Raw genomic sequence first — 25,389 nt, 5'->3', positions numbered from 1 at the left:
AGGAGGAAGAGGAGAGGCCCAAAATCCACGTTGCTTGAAGTTCAGAGTGAAGTTTCCTCAGTCAGTGATGGTTTGGGTCCATATCCTCTGCTGGGGTTGGTTCACTGTGTTTCCTGAAGTCCAGTCAACACAACATCTACCAGGATATTTTAGAGACTTTGTGCTTCCTTCTGCTGACAAGCTTTATGGAGATGCTGATTTCATTTTCTAACAGGACTTGGCTACTGCCCACACTGACAAATGTACCAAAAGCTGCCTGTGGAATATTATAATATTCTGAGAAAAGCTTTGATTTTTACTTGAAGAAATGCCAGTTCCATATACATAACTGTTCTAACTATTTCCAGCCATGTTTTGAGAGTTAGGACATTATGGGAAGCTTTGATTTAAACTTTTAATCTTTTAATTGGAGGGGATGACCACTGAGCCACGATTGACTCAAAGAACTGACATTAAACAAAATATTATAAAGTCTGGCACAAGATAAAAAGAAGTTTTACATCACGTTGTGAATAATGTTTGTCGCTGTGGGCTAATGAACTCCAGATAGGTTGAAAATGTATTCGATTAGCAACACCAGGCAGCTACTCTCCCTCCAAATTTCTATAAAAGCCATGTGTGGTTTTATTCATTTTATTCACGCACTACTTCTGCATTTTTACTTAACAAATATTGATGCTGCATAATATGTCATTTATGGACATATTTTCCCCAAATCAAGCCATTTTTATTTTGTCCTGAGAAAACATTATAAGTAAAATGGAAGCACTACTTTATATGCTGAACAGCACACGTAAAGACAGAGGAAAATTAATCGGACAAAAAAAAAAGGCCCAGGAAAAACACACAAAGGTGAGTGAAAGTGAAACTACCACAGCCTTCTGCTCATTCATTGCTGCTTGTGTTGAAGTCCAGAACCTAAAATAGCCTTGACCACAATGCATCATTGATTTGCTCCACATGAACGTGAACATGTGCTCAGAATTCACATTAGAGCTGAAGCGACTTTGCTCTGTCGCCCAGTATCCACAGGTGGGAATCATGCACACTTCACCCTTAAAGCAGCCTTCAAGATGATCTCTTCCTGGAAAGTCCTTCTAATATCAGCCTGATTTCTGCTTTAATATTCAACCATTCTCTGTGTTTCGTCACCGCTGCATCGGACCTGAATGCACATTAAGTGTGCTGCTTAGAAGGCCATAGGAGGTTTGAGCTCACTCTTAAAAGAGAGGGAAAGAAAAGAACACAAGCAGGTTCTTAATGGAGAAGGCAGCATTTTTTTCTTTTCATTAATGAAGGTTTCTTGCACACCTTCGGTCATATATAATTCTTTTCTTTTTTATTTCTGCAACTATAAACAGGAAGACACAGTCAAAGCACTGCAACAGCTTTTTAAAAATATCTGAATGAAAGTAAAGCATCTTTGGCCCTGATTACTCTGAAAATAAAGTATCTTGATCAGATCAAATCTAAAATATATTTTTGAGAAATTAAGCGGAAAACATAACCTTTCTGGAACACCAAGATAAAACAATGGAGCAGAGTAACTTGTTTGCACCCAGATGTCAAAAATGTTGAATTAAAACCACAACCAGAGGTTGGATTAGATGTGAGGATTAGATTGTTTTAAGAACAACCACAATCCTGATTAAATGAATGAATATGTGGCTCATCTGAAATCAAGCAACACCACCTCAGAGGTAATAAAAACATAGACTTGTGCACAAGAAGTTATTTTAGGTGTGAGCTCAGTTTCCCACCTCCTGGGGTTCCCGACACCTCTTACACCTGCTCAGCTCAGGTGAACTGGCACCAGCTGAAAGGCGTGTGAAAGTGCACAGGATGTTTCTGCAGAAGTTACACTTCACTTTGAGTAAATCAGTCAGAACAGAGTTGCAGTAAAATGCACTGAAATTATGAAAAATTAAGTATTTGTGTCTGACAGTGGTTTTTAGTTAAGAAGCTGCACGTGGCAGAACATCAGCACACAGCCCATCACTGAGTCAGACAAAATGTTCCTTAAAGTAAAAGCATTGATGTTTAAAAAAGTAGCAGCATTACTTTTTTTACAGACTTTCTCAAACTGATATAAACAACATAAAGAAGGTATGGCTTACCATACCGTACCATACCATACCATACCATAAAATACCATACCATACCATACCATACCATACCATACCATACCATACCATACCACTTTATTTATAAAGCACTTAAAACAGCTACAAGGCCAACCAAAGTGCTGTACAGACAAAACAACAGGTAACACACAAAGCAAAATACAAAATGAAGTAAATCAGAATATAGACATAAAAACGATGCAGATAATGACGACAAACCAGTGTGGAGCATACAGGATCAAAATGCAGATCATTTGGTGTTGCTGGTGTTGGCTTGAATGTGAGCCTGAGCTTAAGAAGAAAAATAACGTACAAAATATTTGGTATGGGGAAGCATGGTGGCTCAGTTGGTATAGCTGCTGCCTCTAAGAACGAAGGTTGCCGGATCAAATCTCAGTTGGGGGTCCTTCTGGGTGGAGTTTGCATGTTCTCTCCGTGCATGTGTGGGTTTCCTCCAGGTACTCCGGTTTCTTCCCACAGGCCAAAAACATGCATGTTAGACTGATTATTTATTAATTAAAAATTTTAACAAGCAAAGATTAAAATAAATCGGGCCTGGCTCAGCATAATTGCTGTTTTACAGCATGTTCCTGTTCTGCAGAACATAAAAACCACACAGATATCCAGCATCACATTAACAGACACACAGACATACCACATTACAAAATACAAGAATGGCAGCATTTACACGGCAGCCACCTAACGGTGATTGCAAAAGAAGGTGTCCATCAGATGACATGCATGAGTCTTCTTAAAAAGTGCCAATGTTGAGATAGACTTTATATGTTGTGGCATGTCGTTCCATGTTTTAGTATAAACATAGAAACACGAGCTCTGGCCATAACAGTTTTTAAAGGCTGGTAGTGGCAAGTGTCCACTTGTAGCAGCTCTAGTTGAGCGACCATGTCCATTATTGGTTTTAGGCATCAAAGTAGAAAGAGCTACATTACTGACACCATGAAAAACCTGAAAATACAATTTAATACTGCTGTGTAGAACATAATTTTGAAAAGTTAGAGCACTTGAAGAAGAAAGAGCTGTACAGTGATGAGTCCAGCCCGGAAGTTTGTTATGAATTTTGTAGGCCCTATTGTAGAGTCTAGCTCAAGATTTCATTAGTAGTACAAGACCAGACAGGTAAACAGTATGACATAGTTGAAAGTATTATGGCATGAAGGTAAGTGTTTGAAACAGAAAATGTCAAATTTGATCTAATTTTTGGAGTAAACATACATTATTTGTTTCATCTTGGTACATAAAGATTGCATGTGGTCACAATAAGTTAAATGAGAATCCCAGATAATTCCCAGATATTTATAAGTAGTGACAACAGAAAGGGGTTTGTTTAAAAAAGTAAGAGGATTTGATATAAGGAAATGTCTTCTAGGTGAGGAAAAATACATACATAGTTTTTTTTTGTTTTTTTTTTTTTACATTAATCGTCAAGCGATTTTCTTGTAGCCAGAAGTGAGTGGTAAATAAATTATCCGTAGGTGTGGGTGAGAGACTGAATGGTTGTTTGTCTCGTTGGTGTCACAAGAAGCCAGAGCGAAAGGACTGATGATGAACAACTCAGACACAAAAGTGTAAATTCAGTGCTTTTATTTTCAGTGAGTAATGATTCAGGATGAAACAGGAACCCTTGGGGAGCAAGGCGATGGGCCAGGTCCAGAGTTCAGCAAAGGGGGTTTACTCAGAACGTGCAGGTTCCTTACTGGTAGATGGTTGGTCAGATGTAAAGTTCCAAAGTCCTGTGCAATCATGAGAAGATCCAATGTGCTCAGGAGGGCGTGTGGTTGTAGGGAGAGGAGAGCAGCTGAAGGGCGCACAGGTAAGGTTTCCAGAGGTTCACTAGGAGATCCAAATACTCAGGTAGGTCTCAGGAGATTCACTGGAAAAATCACAGCTCAGTAATCACAAGGCTTAGAGAGTCACAAAGGGCTAAGAGCACAAACAAGGTAGGGTAATGCTCCAGCATCGAAGGAGAGTCATCAACTGCCTTGTTCACACCTGGAGCCTCATCAGGACACAGTGTCTCCAGGTGTGGAAATATGGTGCCCTCTGGTGACCAAAGACAGGTATGGAACAGGAACTACCACACTTTGTCTCTCTGTTTATCTCTGTAATGGATTTGCCACCTTTCCAGGGTGTCCCCTGCCTCTCGCACAGTGACTGCTGGATGTGGGCAGTGGGCACCAGTGACCCCCATGACCCAAAAAGGAAGAAACATGTAAAGATGATAGATGGATGGCTGGATGATTGGTATGGGTGATATTAGCACTACTAAAGCAGATCTTTTGCTCTTGCAAAAATTGCTCAAATACAAACTGAGTTGTATATATACACACACACACACATATATATATATATATATATATATATATATATAATACAATCCCCAGGTTCTTTGGGTCTGTCAAAAGCAAAGACAAATAGCAGAAATAAAAACCCCACCAGATACAATAAAGGTGATGAGAAGAAAAAGTTGCCATTCTTAAGTTAGATCAGCTAAGCATTAATCCATGTGAGGTCAAACATCAAGACACCACACACAAAAATGAATGAATTTTTATGTTTGTTCTTCTTCATTAAAAAATTTACATTGAGGCGAAAGTAACATTTTTTAGCTAAACATGGAACACTTTTGGTCCATTCATAATCATACTCAAAGAATAAAAAAAAACTTCACCTGCGTCTGTTGAAGCAGTACACTCAGTGTAAGCACGTACACTTGATAAAAGCTCAATTATAATAAAAAACCTCTTTCAGAGCAGAAGAGACAGGTGATTATTTGTTCCAACAATGGTGCCAGCTTTAATGAGATTAAGAGCATTGACAGTCCTGGACCGACACAAAATCCCTGATGGGATGCTGAAAGAGAACGAACACCTGCATTGTCTCATGGTGAAGGCATCTGAGGATGTAAAATAAGAGCAGTCAAAAGGTCGTAACTTCTCCCTTGGAACAACAAGTACTGGAGGATGAAGGACTGCAGATGTTTTGTTTGAACGTACAATCAATGACAGACCTGTATGATCCGAGTCACTTGAAGGCCACAATGTTGAACCACCTGCTATTGATGAAGACAAAATCAAACAGCCCACCAAGCACCTATACACATGGCGAGTGTCTGAAAGTCCAATAAATGGCAGTTAGTTCGATCCAAGTGGACTCAAAAGCACTTTATTTTCTTGAAAGAATTGCAAAAATTAAGCATTAAAATCAGAACATTTACCCAAATTTATGAACAACATTGTCCTCATTCTACTTTTTCATTTTCTAATCTGATTTTCTATTCATGTTAATCTTGGATTACAGGAAAAAAGTATTTAAATCATTGTTGGACTCTGAGGAGGAGCAGCCATTATTTGTCCTTGAATAAAAACATGTAAACGTCCTGAAGCCTATAAAAATGTTTTCTGTAAACGCCAACAGCTCCAAAACACACACACACAAAAAGTCTCTTAACAATTCTCAAATGTTCAGTTTGTGAAACACGAATATGGGACACAAAAGACCAACTTGGCTCTAATTACAGTAAACATAATTGATAAGGGCATGATTCAAGCCTTGTCATTTAGAGGATATTTCTCTTTGTTGTATTTTTTTTTCATTGAAATTGCTCATACAACATATTTAAATCCAACTCCATAACATGAATGCTGCAGTGCAGAAATACTTTGAGACAAAAAGTTTAGTTTAGAAAATAAAGAGTTCAGCAGAAGCCCTTATTTTAATGAGCGTTCTCAGGGAGAGCAGTCAGGGTTCAGCACTGGACAGCTCCCATCAAATCACACGGAGCAGAGTGGATCCACAGCAGGGCTGAGAAGGGAAAGAACCAATCAGTCTGAGGCTGTATGTGACCCTGTGTGGCAGCTCAGTGGGCTCAGACTAATCACAGACGTGGAGCTTGTGGTGGACTCACAAGCCCTTTGCTGCACATGAAGCTGGGGGTGATGGAGGGGCACACCTCCCAGCAAATGTTTGTTTGCATTCCGTGAGCAAAAAACCCATATAAAAGAAAGAAAATGAGTGTTTGAGTATAATTCTCTCAATACCTGCATTATGAAATGCAAGCATGATCAGGTTTGACATTCAAGTTTACCATATATTTTTTTAATTTTACAAATTCTTTACCCTATAAGCAGCTTATACATCTTTTTGTAATAATGCTAATGAGTTAACACCAAACAGAAGTTACACATAAAGCAACAAAAAAGCAACAACAAACACATCTGTTGTTTTAATAGTTGTGCAATCTGATTGAATTAGGATATAGATAAGTTTGAACTGTCTCAGTGCCAGATGAAAAGGTTTTCACTCGGATCATCCAAGCTGTGGGACCTACTGATCCAACATAACTCCAAGCTGCTATGTTCATCTCCAGGCAAAACATAAAGGTTTGCTGTTGCCTTGATTGGGTTTGAGTCTTTGCTCTGACACTGAGCTCTCTGATACGAGCTGTCATTTCTCTCATATTGCATCTGTCATTAAGAGATAACTTTACAAAAATGTGACTCAAATGGCTCTGAACCACGTCAATGTCAAAATAATAAATGTCTCATTGTGTTGCAACCCCATCTGCTGACGTCCTGTTTGATGCCCACTGACTCTGTATGTGACATGTGCTGTATGTTAATCAAATAAACACTAAACAAGAATGTTTAGTGCCAGGTCTGAACATGGTCCAAAGAAAAAGCGTGCAGAACAATGGATCAGAACCACATGAAGACAAGAAAGGGTTCTTGAAAGCTGAACAATTATTAGAAGTGAATAAAGGCTGAGTCTCCTCCACAGAGAGCCTCAAAGGAGACACTAGATGGCAACCAAGCTGGGAGGTATAAAGAGACCGGGTGGGTGAAAGGAGGGGGGAGAGGTAAAGTGAAAGGGGGAGGAGGGATAAATTACGTCGGCGTGGGACAGCGGAGGGACTGACGGTCTGTTATGGCAGTCAGCTCGCAGCTGGAGGGGATCCATTGGAACAGCGAGGGGTGAGACAGAGAGAAGAAACAAAAAGAGTGGGAACACATCTGGATGCAAGAGTTGCACACTGAATAGTTTGAATTTACAGATTATCGTTGTGAGCAGCTGGGATCAGATCCGCAGTGGAGTAGAGTGGGGGGAGAGGAGGAGGGGGGGACAGGAAAGATGCGCTGCGTCTGCGGTGACGCCGCTGCGCCGTTTGGGGACAGAGTCGGCTCCGCGCTGGCACCCCGCTTCTGAGAGATAGATGGCTCCAACATTTGGGGTGCAAAACAGGTGTCAGGGAAGTGTCGTCACGAGCCCCGGAAGCCGGAGGAGGTGGGAACACCAGAGAGGGGAAAGATGGCAGCGAAATCCGATGGTCGCGGGGTCGTCACCGGGTTCGCCCAGCTGCACAACCTGGACGAGGTGGTGGGGACCGGGGAGGAGGACGCGCGGGACGGCAGCTCCTTCCACATCTGCCACTGCTGCAACACCTCGTCGTGCTACTGGGGCTGCCGAAGCGCGTGCCTGCACTACCTCCGGAGGAAGGGGAAGGGGAGAGACGCGGGGCGAGCGCCGCCGCCGCCGCAGGAGGAGCGCCTCTGGCTGGACTGCCTGTGGATCGTCCTGGCGCTGCTGGTCTTCTTCTGGGACGTGGGCTCCGACTTGTGGCTGGCCGCAGACTACTACCGCCAGCGGAACTTCCTGTGGTCGGGCCTGACCCTGTTCTTCGTGCTGGTGCCCTCGGTCCTGGTGCAGATCCTGAGCTTCAGGTGGTTCGTGCAGGATTACACGGGGGGCGGACTGGGCTCCGTGGAGGGGCTGAGCAGCGGCCGCAGGGCCACGGCCACTTTGCAAAGAGACAGGTGCTGCCGCGTGTCCGTCTGGCTCTGGCAGAGCCTCGTGCACGTCTTTCAGATGGGACAAGTGTGGAGGTGAGAAACTTTCAGCTGCCGACCTCTGCTTCACCTGATTTCACCCGGTGCTGTCTGCGCTCCTCTTCATTTTTCTCCGAATTTCACTCTGAGAACCAGATGCGTCCACATCTGGACGGCGCACCGCTGCGATAGTTTCAGCGCAGTGAGTGCGCCATTGCGCTTGAGTGAGGCTGGGTGGGGGGTATTTGGCCAAAGAGGGGGTGGAGTGGTAGTAGCCGACAGCTTCTGTGTGTGTGCGTGCGTGCGTGCGTGCGTGTGCGTGTTGAGTCGCCTCGTTTCACTCTCCTCACACTCTCCGCAGCAAACCAAAAAGGCCAGACGAGCATCTGCTTTCATGTCTCACAATCCTTCCTCCCCCCCCCCCCCCCACACACACACGCACCACACACACACACACACACACACACATACACACACACACACACACACACACATGATGTCATCGATTCCTCTGCGACGCTGTTTTATTTATTTATGTGCTGCCAATTTTGTTTATGTTCCAAACAAACACGTAGACTGCACTCGAGCTGCGCGAGTCTGCGCGTAAATCTGTAGTAAACCGTGAGCGTCTGTGGCGCACGGAGATCATCTCCCTCAGAGAAGCCGGTTGTGATTTATTTATTTATTTATTTGGTGCAGACAGACGCAGTGGCTGGCATTTAATGGGGGGGGGGGGGGGAAGAAAGGAAAAGTAACGCATGGAGGCTGAAGGGGCTGCTGTGGCGGAGAATAAAAGGAAACGCTGCAGCTGAATGGGAGAGCGGTGGAAAGTGTATCCTGTCTTGTATTTGTGTGTGCGCGCGCGCGTGCGTGCGTGTGTTGTGCAGCAGATAAGAGATTGACCACTGATTGGTTGCAGCAGCATCAGTCATGTGCATCTCAACAGACAAATGGTTTTCACATAATGTCTGGGGTTTTTTGGGGGGTGGGGGGGTGGGGGTGCATGAGAACATTTGTGCCACAGGGGCTGAAATGATTCACATGCTGAGTCCAGGAGTAAAACTCAAACTCACTGACCTTTTAGATGGCAGTGGCGAAACATTACCACAGGCCTTAATTTTCTTTCTCTTTAGCCCCCCCCCCCCCCCCCCCCCCGTTTTATTAAATACCTATTTTTTTCTTATGCGCTTGAAAAGAGCATTTCCTCTCCTGCACTGGAGATAAATTTAGAGCCTGCTGGTGCAGGAGGAGATGGGTTTTCCCGGACAGAGATTCCTCTCAGCATTTCTCATCTGCCTGATTCTCTTGTTCTATTGATCAGCTGCTGCAGCTGTATTTCCTCAGGTTTATTTACTCCAGTGTGGTTCGATTGCTCTTTAAGATCATATTTGCAGTGGGAAGAACACATGGAGGACTGGTAACCGGTGCTCCAGTCAAAAACAAGGCTTCTGCTGGTGGTTATTGTGGCTGACACAACAAGTCAGAGGTTAAAGATGCTCTCAGTCTGAGTTTTGTTGCACAAAGATGCACGGTGCAAGAGAACGTCTGTGTCACTTCAGTCACCTCACACAGCCTTAATTTAATGAGTAGTTTGATTTAATTTATGATCACTTTATTAATCTAATTTAGACAAAATGAACAGAAAATCAATTTTATAGAGATTTCAGTTCTTTGGAGCTGAGGGTTTATGAAATGAACATTTAGTGTCTTACTTGTAATTGTTTATTTATTACCTCAGTTTAGAGACACTGGGTTCATTCTGACTTGACTGATGAGGATCTTTTGTAAAACAGTTCCAGCAAAATGGCCACTAAGACCAGTATATCTTTATGCTGCCTGTGGACATTAGGACCCAAACAAGGTATGGAGCAGAAAGTGCCCTGCTCCATAGATGAATAGTCGACTCGCAGTCATGTGGTTGTGGGACGTTCGTTTTCGCGCACACATTTCATAGTCCACAAGACACATGGCGCAGAGCTCCTGGGAAACCCCTCCCACTGCAGTATATGTCACACGGGTTTCTAACCACCAGAGTCTTCACTCTGTTCTTGCATGCGCCATTTGGTCACAAATCCATCATGAAGACGGCGCCACACTTTTCAGCAGACAGACTCCTCCATGCATCATGTCTGTGCAATCTTCATCCAGGAGTTTTTGGTCATTTGACTATCTTAATGTGTCTTGAAGAGTCGTATACAAATGAATGCCTGACTGCTTTTTTTTTCAGCATTGACAAACACGCCCACAAACGTCTGACCAATCACATAATACTTGGCACGTACACCTGTGAGAAAAAGTTGGGCCCGGGCCTGGAGTCAAAAAGGGGCCAGCGAAGCTACTCTAAAAACAAAGTTATGCAATTTTTGTCACACACCTACATCAATGAAGGCGATTTCCCCACTTACAATGGAGTCTGCAGGGCCCTGAACTCAGCTGGGTTGACTTGGAGCAAAACACATCGAAAGTGTGACAAACTTCTTGTGTCGTTTTAAAATGTGGTTAATTCACTCAGTTCAGCGGTTTCTCTTTGTGAGTAAATCTAAATCCTGTCATATTTTGTGGAGTTTTTAGAACCCAGAGTGCAAACAGACACGGAGGACTCGAAGGCTAAAATAAAGAAAAAAACTGATTTATGTTATGAAATTCAAAACAAAAGCTGACATGGCAGCACAACTTACATGAACACGAGGAACAAAAACACAACAGGCTGTGGGAAGCACAATCCATGGACAAGGTGGAAACACAAAGACCCTGAACTTAAAGGGACACTAAGGAGAGACAATGAGGAACACCTGGGGAAAGACAAGGAGGCACAGCTGACAGCGGCAGGAGCTGACTACATGATGGAGGAAAATAACAGATGACAAGAAAACACAAAGATCTCAAAACATAAACACAAGAATCACAAAAACTAAAGAAGTAACAAAAGATTCTCACAAACCCAAGCCCTCTTGTGAAACAACATGTTTGCTAACTCGTGGCCAAGAACAAAAAAATGTATAGCGGTTCATGCAAATGCGTTTTTACAAACCTCTCTGTGACCGTCAGTTTCACATTAAATGTCATTACTGCTGGATTCAGATGTCCCTGCAGAGTGTCTCAGGATGCACCCGCACTGCTACAGCTAGCTGCTGCTGCAAACAGCACGAGCTAATTAAACTAGCTCGCACCACTCCAAATTTTAATGCGACATCTGTGAGTCTGCAGAACTATCGCCGTCTTTATCTTTGCCGAATTTGATTAGCCGTGGCGGCCATTTTGAACGGGGTTGACTCCAGAAGTTAATCAGCTGTAGACTCCTCCACTGGTTCATGGGACAGACAGACAAACGAACACACACAGACAGTTTACACTATTGCCTGTTTGTCACAATAGTAAAAGAAGAAGCTTAAGTGAGGAACACAAACCCTGTGGTGTTTGTAGATGTTGAGACCGCACAGAGCCAGCAGCTGGGATTCTTGTCAGATCACTTTCTCTCCTTTGACATGATCTGCCTCTCCGTTGGTTTGAAGCTGAGGGTCAAGAGCTGCTCTTGTTAGTTCATGACCTATAAGAGCCACAGGGATAACCGACCATTGATATGGAGAATCTTAGCTACTGAGAGGCCATCCTGCCTATATCTTATAATAATCAGAACACTGGTTTTTGCTATATTTTTGTTTGTTTGTATTTTTGGGGAGTTTCTATATATAGTTTTTTAAAGCTTGTGTTTTTTTGCCTTTAATTTAAGATAAAACAAGCCTAACAGGAGCAAAAATGTTTCCTCATCATGTCTATCATTTCTATATTTTTTCAGTTTTCCATTCAATTAACTACTTTTCTCCTCACCTGTGCACCCGAGGACTAATCTCATGGCAGAAACACTGTGCTTGCCTTGCATTAATCTCCTTGTTAATTGTTGACAGAATCCCATCTGTAATCCCACCATGTCACTGGTTACCGCAGCTCTTTTCTGTCCCCACCCCCACCTCTGACTGTGAATCAGCCGACCCTGCTGATGGTGTTAGAGATTCTTCTCAGGCGCACGGTGGATCAGACGTACACAGAGGTCTCCTGGCACTAGGATGGACAGCTTAATCAGTGTAAGCCCAAATTAGCTTCTTACTGAGAGAGAACTGTATCCATCTCCTCCCCACATGCCCCCCTCGGAAGAAATCCACGTGGGAAGATTTGAAATCTCTGTGTTCTGGGGAATTCCCAGCAGAAGTGATCTGATGTGTCCAGCTGTGGAAATTTAAAGACCAGAATGATTTAGCTCCTCATGCTTTGCTTCTTGGGTTGTACTCCTTTTAAACATTTTTGAACTGCAGTATTAAATGAATCAATTAAAGTGGGTGCATTTTAAAACTTATAGTTGAAGTGATCAACAGTAATCAATAAGTAGCCTGAAAGTTAAATCTATTTTTTCCTCAGTTTTTTTAAAATAGTTTTAATCACAGCCTACATTTGAAATTTGTGCTGAAAAACTATTGAAAAAAAAGTGTTGAATTATTTATCTGATTTTGGAGCTGTTTTTGCTAAACTAAATGGGAGCTGAAATTGGAGCTTTCTAGTGCTGGAAAAGACTTCAACCCCCCCAAAAAAATAATTTAGTACATTTTTTTAGTGTTTTCACTTAACATGAGTAAAAATATATTCATAATTATGTCAAACCGCATGATTGTTTTTTCCTGTTTTTTAAATTTTCCACCCATTTTTTGCACTCGTTCTGCACACATTATGCTGTTTTAGCTATTTGTTTGTCAAAACACTCAGCTTATTCAGGAAATAAATGCAGTGACTTAGGCTTTTTTAGTAACTTTTATACTTTGCATAATTGCAAATATTGAACTTTACTAATAAAACATTTCCTCATAGATGTGCATTTAGATCTTTTCAGTTCCTTCAGAAAGACTGTTCACTGAAATCTACTTCAGCATACTTCCTCTATTTTTCTCTTCCTGTGTTCAATTAGATATTAACTACATGCTGCTACTTTTAGCCTTTCGCTAATTATTGGCTGTTTTCAGCTTTTAGCTATTTTTTTAATTATTTAACCACTGTTCTGCTACATTTAGCTTTAAGTCAATTTTTTGCTATTTTGACTTCTAACTCTCCTTTAGCTACTTTTAGCTTTTACTATCCTTTTACTATAGTTTTTAGACACCATTATGCTACTTTTAGCTTTTAGATAGCCTTTAGCTACCTTTAGCTTTTGGCTTGGCTTTAACTACTTTAAACTTTAGCTACCATTTAGCTCTTTTAAGCTTTTAGCTGTTCTTTTGCTATGTTTAGCTTCACTTAGCCATTACCGTCAGGTTGTGTTTTGCTGAAGCTTGAACATCTCCATATTTTGTTAGCTTTTTCAGCTCATTTCAAAAAGTTATTATTAACATTTATGTAATCAGGCAAATCCCACTGAGATCACAGATCTCTTTTGCAAGGGAGGCCTGGCCCTGAAGGCAGCCTAACATGCATGTTTTTGATCTGTGGGAGGAAACCAGAGGACCTGGAGAAAACCCATGAAAATGAGAAGAACATGCAAACTACACACAGAAAGACCTCAGGTCCAACCAGGGATTGAACACAGGACCTTCTGCTGTGAGGCAACAGTGCTAACCACTGATTTATTGTCCTGCCATGACTTCAAAAAGTTGTTTAGCACTCAGCATTCATTCTGCATTGTCACAGAAAATTTCATTTCTTTGGTTTTAGAGTTTTCAGGCACCAAAGTGCAAACTGATGTTTGCCATATTTCAGGAAAATGCTGCATATTTTGATCGTCTAAATTATTGAGCATCACCAAAATGTGTGTTGGATAAAACTAAAAAATCCTTTCATTATCTACTTGTTTAAAAAGAGTAACACACGAACACAGGATAATATTTTTTTAGCCCAGTTTGCTTGCAAGGGCAGAGTTCACACAGGCTTACACAGATGTCTCATTGAAGCCCCAGATGTGAAGATCTGGACAGAGTGCAGGAAGTCTTTTTTATAATACACGCTTATCAGCTTCTCCTCCAGACTCGGAGACGATCTTGGAGTACCAGCTGCATATTCAGTATCAAAGCAGCTCCTCATTCAGCTCATTCTGTTAATTCAAACATGTGGTTCTTGGGCAGTTCATGGACAGTTAACATTTAGTGACGAACATCCTTGACCTTGACCAAAATTCCTCGACAATGTGCTCAACAACCAGATTCTTTAGACAGCCATTGATTAGCCATGCTTCTGGTAATCAGTGGTGGACACAGCTAACCAAAAAGTTAGCTTCACTAACCCATATTCCACTAACTAAAAAATTAGCTTAGCTAAAGCTAAGCCATTAAAGAGGTAAAAAAAAAAAGAAATTAGCAGAAGCTAATGCTTAACCGCTAAGACGACTGTCACTCAGTCTGCGTCACACATCTTCATCTCTTCCAGTTGAAGCTGCATCGACCAATCGCATCTTGTCACATGTACAAGTAATCAGCCAATGGGGTGCCTAATGGAGTCTTCAAGACACGCCCACAACAGACAGGAACAAGCTTGTGAATTTTGTTACCGGACTCAAAGTTAACGAAACCTAAATTAGTGGAAGCTAATTCCGCTAACGGTTTCCAAAGTTAGCAAAAATACTAATCTGCTAAACGAAAAAGTAGTTCCGCTATTAGCTGATTAGCAGAACTGTGCCCACCACTGGTGGTAATACTTTTTATCTGCTTCTACATTCTACTTCATAAATGGATGCCATTTGCCATGCTTTAATTTTTTTTTAAAGAGTTTAAAAATGTTTGCGTTTCCTGTTTGATTATGAAGCTTTAGCCATAATTTTGTGTGTAAATGTTCAATATAGAAAGAAAATGAGAAAAATATAAATGAGTGTGGAATGACTCTCAGCTACTACCACACCATTTGAGCTCAACATCTGTCAAACTGACCGAGCCATATAGCCAGTTCTGTGTTTGCTGAAATTGATTAGCTGTGGTGGCCACCTTGAATTACTGTATGTTGCATGTTGTAAGAGTTTTATCAAAATGCAAACACTACTGTTGAATATATTTTGCTAACAGACACACACACACACAGATGATTGCATTATCACCTGCATTTCATGGCAGTGGGTCATAATGTTATAATGCTGTTGTTACGTGGGCACTTGGATTCCAGTTGTTTGGTAAAAGACAATTCTTGACTGAACCGACTCGTTTGTGTTCTGCTGCTGAAAAGAGCGAGTTTGATTTGATTTACTGTGTTCTTCAGAACTAACTGAGGCAGCTGGTTGGTTTCATTTTGGCTTAAGAAGAACAATGTGTTCTTTTCATTATGTTACACTGTAGCCATGAAAACTTGATTGTGGCATTTAAAAACATAAAACATTTGACACAAATACAATCAAAACTACACTTGTTATTTTTTAAACTATCATTTTTACCGGACTAGAGCAGATTTAAGTGGTCATACTTTAACACACAACATGTGTTGGCTTTTCAGGAATTCAACAAAAACTAGAGAGGAGGGGAATTCCTGCCTTTCAGTACAAAACATTTCAATGTCACAAATCTGGTTGGCTAGATTAAGCTTTAATCCAGTATAAGAACAGGCTCACTGCCGAGCGACATGAGGGAAAAAGAAGTTGCCTCATGGTTGACATCTGCCTCTGTTTTCTTGCCTGGTAAATATTATTACAGACTGTGAAGGAGTTAACGGAAGCCTCTCTTGGCTGCCTGGGCAGCTTGTGTTTGCCAAAAAAGCGTTTTTTTTTTTTTCTTCTTCTCCTCTTGACGCAGTAAAGTAAGGCATTGAGATGATACAGTGCAACCAGCTACCGTGTTAAGGGAGGGAGAAGACAATGCAGCTGTGGGGGTGAAAGAAGGAAGAGAACAAGGGTTTGGATGATACAATGACAATCAGTATAATTATGCTTAAAATGAAGAAACTTCTTGTTCTCAGTGAAGCTGCTGAAGTATTTATGGAAGGCAGGACTGATAGATGCCTCAGTCTTCCTGCTCTGCCTTTTCTCATGGCTGAGGATCTTCTTCTTCTTCTTTGGGCTTTTCCCTCTTCAGGGATCTCCACAGTGAGTCATCCTCCTCCATCTCACTCTGTCCTCTGCATCCTCTGTCCTCACTCCAACTACCTCCATGTCCTCTCTAACTGCATCCATATATCTCCTCTTTGTCTTTTTCCTGGCAGCTGCATTTCTAACATCCTTCTACCAATATACCCACTGTCCCTCCTCTGGACATGTCCAAACCATCTCAGTCTGGTCTCTAACTTTATCTCCCAGTTGTTCAACTTGTGCTGTACCTCTGATCTTATCCATCCTTGTCACTCCTAAGGAGAACCTCAACATTTTTAGTTCTGCTACTTCCAGTTCTTTCTCCTGTCTTTTTGTCAATGCCACTGTCTCCAGATCTTACAACATAGCTGGTCTCACAACTGTCTTGTAAACCTTTCCTTTGACCTTTGATGACACCCTTTACAAATCATTCCTGAAACTTTTCTCCATCCACTACATCCTTCCTGGACTCTCTCCTTCATCTCTTTACCACACTCCCCATTTTCCTGGACAGTGGACCCCAAGTACGTGAAGTCCTGCACCTTTGTGACCTCTGCTCCTTGTAGCCTCACTGTTCCTCCAGCTTCCCTCTCATTCACATACGTACTCTGTCTTACTACAGCTGACTTTCATTCCTCTTCTTTCAAGTGCATACATCCACCTCTCTAAGTTCTCTTCCACCTGTTCCCTGTTCTCACCATAGATCACAATGTCATCTGCAAACATCATAGTCCACGGGGATTCCTGCCTGACCTCATCTATTAGTTAGTCCATCACCAGTGCAAACAAGAAGGGGCTCAGAGCTGATCCTTGATGCACTCCCACCTCCACCTTGAAACTATCTGTCACTCCTCCATCACATCTCACCACTGTCCTGCTGTCCTCATACATGTCCTGTACCAGTCTAACATACTTCTCTGCCACTCCAGATTTCCTTATACAATACCACACCTCCTCCCTCGGCACAATGTTCTTAAAAAAACATATTTTTATGAAAATAAAACTTGCTAATGCTGTTTTGTGTAATAAGAATCATAGCAGATAACTCTTTTATCCTCAGAGGACAAAAAAAAAGATGAAAAGAGCATGTTGGCTCAGATGGAAAACACTTATTTTTTATTAAGTGACACATCCAACCCTGGTGAGTCTTATTTACAGACTTTAGTGTTTCTCTGGTGCGTACCAGTGCATCTCTGCTCGTTTTCTCATTAGCGAAGATAACAGGGAACCAACCTTTAAAGCCAGCTCTCCGTGAAAACCCCCCAATTATGTGACGGAGGAGCGCATCAAAATGCAAGAGAAGACGGCTTTCTTGTGAACGTTTCACAGCTGGGGGTAAAGCGACAGAAAGCTATAAATGGCAGATAAATATGAGCTTCTGTAATTCAAGAAGCGGATTTGGAGAAAGGATCTTGGTGAGGGTAAAGGGTATTCAATTACTGTTTTGGTTTTTGTGTCATCAGAGATCAGGCTGGGTTATTGAATTTCACAGAAAAGCTTTGGTTTAGTGTGAATCCAAATGTCCCACATGAAAGATGAAGAGTACAACATGTTTGTTTTACAGGAACACGTCTAAAGAGGGAATATCCTAAATAAATGAGTAACATGTTTAACTCATTTCTTCCTGTTTCTGCAGGCAGGAACACCTTTCTGATGCTGCAGGGAGCTCTTGATCTCAACAAACGAGCATAAAGTCTGTGTTGATGCTTTTCACCTGCCTCCAAAGAATTTTTTTTGTTTTGGAAACTGTTATTATCCTATTATGGTATTTTTTGGATTATAAGGTGCACTTAAAATCCTTAAATTTTCTCAAAAATCAACAAAGTCTTATAATCAGGTGCACCTTATGTATTAATTCAGGTTGGGCTTAATGACCTCAAACGGATTTTATGTGGTTATTGTGAATGAGTTGAATAAAGTTTGACTTATCTGGCTGTTTTGTTTCGCTTAATGTACCTTATAGTCCAAAAAATATAGTATTATCTCGCTATTACACTGCTCAGCACAGCATGCAAAGATGCATGCAGACATATCAAGCACATGGACGGGTGAGTTTCATGACCAATTTTCATATCTGAGTCACATGTATGTGCATGTGAATGCACACAAACTAGACCTCAGGGGAACAGATAGGAGATTAGCTCTGTGTATATTATATTACTCTTTAAAAGCTCTTTCATGTTGCTGCATCTCTGAAAATGTACACCATGACCAATAGCACAAATCCATTCTCTGCTAAATAACACAGGATATGAACATTTGCACTAATATTGAAAAGTGATGCTTCAATAAACTCTATAAATGCTCCTGTGGCAGGGGTCTTCTGTTAAAATTCATCGGGGCCTGCCTAATGAAAGGTTTCTCAAGCAACGGTTCAGAACACAGTACACTAAGAACCTACAAATGTGTTTTAAAAGTACATCAATTGATCAGCTTATATGAAACCAAAAACCTAGGATTGACTGATGCAAATTGATCTTCCTTTTGTTTGATCTAGCCCAAGATCCTTCTACATTAGTGTTTTCCTATTAGACTTTCCATTATCAGTGTTGTTTCCTTTTGTGTACCTTTACATATTTGCGTTCTACTGTGTTGTCCTTGCTGCAGCTACAGCTTGCTCGCTGGTGGTAACTGGCTCGTGATGATGTCGACGTTGAAGACTTTTCCTTGTTTAGTGCTCTTTCTTCTGTTTGCCGATTGTAGCTGCTGCACTGGTTCAACCCTAAACCCTCCCCACACCCATCTGCTTCCATCCTACTTTAAAAACACAAACATAAATGTCGTTTTTCTCGATTCTTGCTAGGTGTGTACACCTCCACATAAACCCACTGCATATTATTATCCATCCATCCATTATCTTTACCCGCTTCTTCCTTTTTGGGTTGCGGGGGTCACTGGTGCCCATGTCCAGCGATCAATGTACAAGAGGCTGGAAACACCCTGGACAGGTTTCTAGTCCATCACAGGGACACATAAAGACAAACGAGACAAACAACCAGAATTCTGGACAGGACTGGGATTTGATCCAGCAACCTTCTTGCTGAGAGGCGACAGCTCTACCAACTGAGTCACTGATTATTATTACTATTACAAGGGCTTTAACTAAATTTTACTCATCCAAAATCTTTTTTTCACCTGGCCTATAAGCCTAATACAGTATTGCATTTCTGTTTTATGTTTAAACCTTGCTTTATTCTTCAAAATGACGGCTTACATTCCCAGATGTGCTATTTGAGATGATCGTCTCTGTACTCTCTCTCTTTCTCCATTAGTGCTGCTCATAAGCTCAAGTCACTGCATCACCTGCTGTCTTCCCCTGCAACGTTAGCATATGTTTATATTTTTATCCCCCCCATGGCTCACACCTATTAACGTGCTTAGATTCCTCATAAAGCTTGTTATTCTCCTCCATCCATCTTATAGGGAGACACCTTGCTGTGTGTTCCTCCGTCCTGTCTTAGCCTCTCCTTACTGGCTGTAGTTAGAAAGATGGAGCTCCCTATGCCGTCTCCTTCAAACTGTGTCCCTTACCGCTAGTTAAAGTCATCATGCCTGCTCCCTCCTCTCTATCTTTCTCCTGTATTTCTGCAGGTCCATGAGCTGCCTTCACAGAAAGCTACACTTGACCTCCATTTCTGTCACAGAAACTGGAGCATCAGTTCCTGCCCCATCGCAACATTCTTTCTCCCTTCTTCATCTCGCCGTACCACGTTTTAATCCCCAAAGAGGCCTTTTTCAGATCCCGTTCCATTCTTATTTCTGCTCCCTAATGTTCCGACAAGACGTTTCGTTTTGGCAGTAAACCGTTCCACTTCGCTTCACGAGTCAACCTGTGGATTCACGGTTTTGGTCTCACGCTAAATGCCATTCCTTTATAAATTCGTAGCTACTCTTTTACAGCCCGCTGAAAAGAGAGAACAGAATGAATCGATGAGAGCAACAAGAGTTTTACCTTTAACTGTGACATCAGAAGAGTCTTTAAAAATGCAGCAAGTCAAATAGTTGATACTATTGCAGACTCGATAGGGAATCAACACACGACATATTCGAAGACCAAGAAAACCGGGCGTGATGTTATTGTTTTGAATATGCAATGCAAAAAATATGCCTGCTTGGTTGTGACAGGTGAAAAAAGTTTGCATTACAAACTTGAATTGAATGACAAGAAAACAAAACAATTCCAGAAAAGTTGGGACGTTGATTAAAATGTAAATTAAAAACACAAATCTATATTTTATTCAGAGCTCCACATTCAGGATTTTATCTTGAGAACACTTTAAAAATAAATGTTGCTTTAAGGTAGTTATCATACAGCTTTAGCATGTAAAAACTTTAATTGTATTCATTCAACATTTATTTATACAGGTTAATCCCAGTGAGCCTCGGGGACTAACAAGAGACAATACTATATACGTATAATATACTGTATATATACATACATGTGTATATATATATATATATATATATATATATATATATATATATATATATGTACTTTGTATGTATTAGGGATGGACAATAATTCAATATCGATATATTGCAATGTACTTTTATTCAACAACGGTGATATGAGTTTGAAGCACATTTTCAATATTTCGATAGGATTACAACGTTTCACTGACGCATTTCTTTTTCTGTTCGGGTTGAAGCGGCCACTTCAGTTTCAACCCGAACAGAGAAAGGTGCGGCACAACTACGTAAGTGCCTGATGACGTACATGTTACGCAGAGCTTGAGTCAAGAAGGCGTTAGCGTAAGCGGGCTATGCTAATCTCCAACACAAGTTAAGTTTTCGGTTCAAAATGAGTGTCAATGACCGTCAGAATGTGACTGAACAAGCGAAGAGAAAGCAGATGACATAAGTGATAAGAGAGGAAAGACTAATTTGGCGGTGTGGAAGTGGTTCGGCTATCTCCAGCTATTGGCTAGAGCTGATAAACTGTACTTTCAGTGTGCTGCAAAATGTGACGGAGAGCCGTTCCAACTAGCGGTGGGACACATCTAGCTTGTTCCACTCAGTAGAATATGTTGAGTCAGAAGATGAAGCACAATAAAGTTTGAGCCAACGTGTCCCTGAAACAACTCCCCCATCTGTATCAAAAGAGAAACACATGACGTTTCCTGCATGGGTTAGGTTATGTTGTTGTTTAAAGTTAAAATTATTATTAATATTGACAAAGTTTAGAATTTTATGTTTGAAGGTGATTTCAAAAATTTTTGAAGGCTAAAGACAAATAAAAGGTGAACATTAATTTATTTGTACAGTTTGTACAGTTTTACTGAGGATTTATATTGTTTATATTGATATTGAATTATATCGTTATCGACCGAAATTAAGAAATATATCGTGATAAAAGTTTTGGCCATATCGCCCAGCCCTAATATATATATATATATATATATATATATATATATATATATATATATATATATATATAATTTGCAATATTTTTCCTGCAGTGTGTTCGTCAGAAGTAAAGTTGCTGTATATTGTACGTCCTTATATTTAGTCACAAATATTCAAGTAAAAAGTTTAAAAGTAGCCAGTAAATCCTTTAAAACCTAGGAAACCATTAAAAGCCACAACTGTTTTTTCACTGAGGTTTTTATACAGACACTTTTTTTCTGTTTTTGAAGGTTTATTCTGAGATGATGTCCTGAAAGCTGCATCAGAGTTCAGTTAAGACCCCCATTGCTTCAGTGTAATCAAGGCCGACGTTCTGGGCGTCAGTTTTATAAACAGACAATCTCTACTCATAAATAATGGAACAGACTATTCAGTGCTTTTACCCTCACAGTGTCACATTTGCAGTTTTTCTGCCACCCCTTCTTGTTCCTGTGTTTGCACGGTGAAGCCTTGAAATAAACTTGTTTACTTGTTTCATTAAGTTCAGGATGTCCTGTCTTATCTGTCTCTGTGTTGGTATGCTAAACTATATCATAAAACACCCTATAGGTGGTATTTATCTTCTCCTTCAGCTCCAAATTGATTCATTAGCAAAATGTCAAACTGCTCTTTGAAAGACATCTCTAAACATTTTTATTGTAGCCATAAAACTGCCTGAATCCCAGCACAATAAATTCTGTTTATGTGACATCTCCTGTAAGAACATTCTGATCTGTCCCACATAATGTCAGGTTCAGATATAGAACAGCCCATATCCAGGCCTCCTGCTCAGGAGTCCAGCTTCGTCCTTCCTGTGTCCTTCTTCTTCATATGATAGTGGCTGAATGGTTGTGTGGCCAGTAGAAGAAGCCACATTTGGTTGAATAAAGTGAACTGAAAGAGCAATCTTGAGTTCAGGCAATCAGTTAAATGTTGAACAGAACCTCTGCTTCTAGCCTGAGCAGAATCCCTAAAATGGCTTCAATATGTTGAAAACGAACTTTATTCGTTGTTTCCAGATTTGTTTTTTCAGCATCTTGCAACAGTGTCTGTTTACTCTAATGCTGAACGAATATTTTACCAGCAGCTTGTAGATACTGCCCTGAAAGAGCTTGAACATCAGTCTTATATCATTCCACCCCCCCCCCCCCCCACACACACACACACACATTTGTCTATTACTGATTCTGTACATCTATAAATGTCAGCATAAATATGTGAATACATGCAAAGGAGGCATGAATTTTCCTTTACCATATGTTACAGTGAATAATGAGAAATGCCTGACTCATCTAATACAGTGTGGAGTAAAACATCTAACAAAGTGCTGGAGAAAGACACATGATTTCTAATTGTTGTTTAGATAATTACTGCTTTAAATGCTCGTTAAAAATATTCCTTAAGACAGTTTGTTCAGCATATTCCTACAATGTGTTCTCCCAACTTTGGCTTTTTAGGATATTTATTTTTTAGAACACTTTGTGATCTTTCAAAGGGTTATTTTATCCTACATCTGTATCATACGTATCATAAAAGATCCAACAGAGCCTGCTGTTGAAGCAGCAAACACACCTGCATCCTCCCTGCCTGAACAAGTGATGGACTCATAAGGCTTCCTCCATGTTGGACCCCAGTACTGTCATGACTGGGTCTTTGGATTCTTAATAAGCCAGACACAGCAGTGCAAAAACAAGAACAGTTTTTATTTATTAGGCTGCTGGTTGCTGGATGGAGGAGTCAGGGTCCAGACGGGACTCCAATCTTAAAGACAGAGGTTAGTGACTTTAGCCAGGACGAGGATGTTCCATGGGTTACTGATGAAGTCACTAACCTTCTCAATCTTGTAATGTTGCAGGTGTTGTAGTTGATCTGCAGCCAGTGACATCATGCAGAGTGAGCTGATACAGCAGGGCAGACTGAAGACGTGATCCAGGCAGGGGAAATCCAGATACGTGGTCCGATGGTTGTAGTGGGGGTCAAGCACAGGGAAGCAAAGAGCAGAAACCAGAGCCGAGTCGTGATCCAAAAACGTAAGCAAAGGGGAAGGCACAGTGTCAGAAACCGTGGTCAGATGAGCAGATGTAATCCAAAAGGGTCAGGCGAGGTGTCAAAAACAGGTGAGGGTTCAAGGCAAGACAAGGATACAAGGCTATGGAAACAGGTCCACTGACCATTACAAGTACAGGGTCTATGTTCCACACCATCTACAATCACAACAAATGTGGAAAGCCATGAAGGCAGTCATGGGGCTGCTACAATTCTAATGCTCATTAAATAAGTTATATTTAGTCTTGGTATTTTTGTGCTCTTGACGCACTCTTCTGTACCTCACTATACTCTATGCAGTATTACCACACCAATACCATCATGTACACTAATGACTGCATCAGTATCCAGACCCCACCCTGGTATGACTCCCAGACCTTGTGAGGATGCAACTACACTCTAGAAGATCTTGCTCCATGAGCTAGACACTACACCACAAGTGTCATGTTTGCACTAGGTTGGTTCTATGACCTTGTCATAGAGGTCAGCATGACCAATCCTGCTTCAAATTCTCAACAATCAAACCATGCCAGAGAAAGTGAGCCCAGTATCGTGGATTTGCCTTATAGGCTGCCACTATGATGATAAACCACAAGAACTTTGCTATAGAAGTTATGTGCATGCTCAAAACCATTGTAAACCTTCTTTATCAAGCTATGCACAAGGAGACTACACATTGCATTCTTATTATCCCCCTGAAAACCTCAGCATGAGTCTGCAAGGACCATCCATGTCCTGGCTGACTTTTTACATCATATCAGGCTTCTCATCCAACAAGATCACATTGTTTTTTTCCCCCAGATCTTTTTTCCTTCACTAAATGACAAACAGGTGTGCAGTTTTTTTTCCTCACTCGCTCTCAAGCAAGAAGGATGCTTTTCTTCCCTCTCCTGCCTTCCTTCTGCTTTTTTGCTGTCTGTCCTGTGTATCCAAGCTTCTATTTACACGTCTTCCGAATTGTAAATTACTGGTTATGGATTTGGTAAGCTGGACTTTCAACGCAATTAATAAAAATAAAAATAAAATTCAACCAAGCGACAGGGTCCTAAAGAATCCTCATGCCCCACTGAGTCGCACGCGGCAGGATCCATCATGGATATGTTGTGCCTTTCTGTGTTGTCTCAGGAGGATGCTGGAGATCATTGGATTTATGATAGCAGGGTTTCTGCTTTTTGGCACCATCGGATACCTATGTTATCAGCTATTAAGGAAAATGGCGGCAGCAGCTTCAGCCATGGCAAAGCTGCCAACCTTATGTAAAGGATCAGTTCAAGCGTTGAGCTCTCAGACTCAGCTGATTTACAAACTCAACTGTATGATGGAAGCGATTTATGAGAATCGTAGGCCACTTGTGGTTTCTGGGACTCACCAGCATGTTGGGATCAACCTTGGAGGAAACTATAAGCATGGAGCAGCAGAAAGTCCTCCTCTTCACCAGTTGCTCTAGCCGAGATCGGATGCTTCCCTCCCTCCCTCTCTGCTTTGCTGCTCTGTCTGTCTGTGAAACTGCTGTGAGACTCTCTTGCATTTCTTCCGAACCATAATTATGGACTGTTTAGACCAGTTGGTCCCTCAACTCAATTTACAACATTTCTTCGAAGAGAAGACAGGCTTTAGGTGAGCCGATTTGCCCTGTTGGCACGCACGCAGCTGGACATCTCATCGACTTGGAAGATTTGATGATGTGTCTATCTCTGCTGCCATCTGTGGATTTTAAGGACAAATATTTAATTGGATTTTCGATAACTGGTTCCTGCTATTTTGGATTCAGCTGGTGCTGGTTTTATCTACAATCAAGGAAGTTGTCGGCAGCAAATTTGGACCCGATCATGCTGCTTGCCTTTTTGATGGCTTGGTTCTTGTCTCGTGTACCCGGACTCAAATGCTTTGTGCTGAATGGATCAGATCTTGGGGATTTTACACAGTCACAGTCCATCGGTGTGGCCATATTATTTTGGGCATTTCGGAACCG

The 25,389-nt window shown here is 41.3% G+C and overlaps 1 protein-coding gene across 1 annotated transcript in view; it reads left to right on the top strand.

The window, feature by feature from the left end:
• The first annotated feature begins 7,448 nt into the window (after positions 1-7,448).
• The window catches only part of xkr6b (XK, Kell blood group complex subunit-related family, member 6b), a 77,912-nt gene continuing 59,971 nt past the window's right edge, over positions 7,449-25,389 (top strand). Inside the window, exon 1 of the mRNA XM_037685418.1 lies at positions 7,449-8,023. Within this exon, the coding sequence (XP_037541346.1) occupies positions 7,449-8,023 (575 nt within the window). The remainder of the gene's footprint in view (positions 8,024-25,389) is intronic.

This window comes from Nematolebias whitei, chromosome 12, assembly GCF_014905685.2.
Source record: "Nematolebias whitei isolate Nwh7 chromosome 12, NemWhi1, whole genome shotgun sequence".
Classification (NCBI taxonomy): Eukaryota; Metazoa; Chordata; class Actinopteri; order Cyprinodontiformes; family Rivulidae; genus Nematolebias; species Nematolebias whitei.
This window is presented reverse-complemented; position numbering and strand designations above follow the sequence as displayed.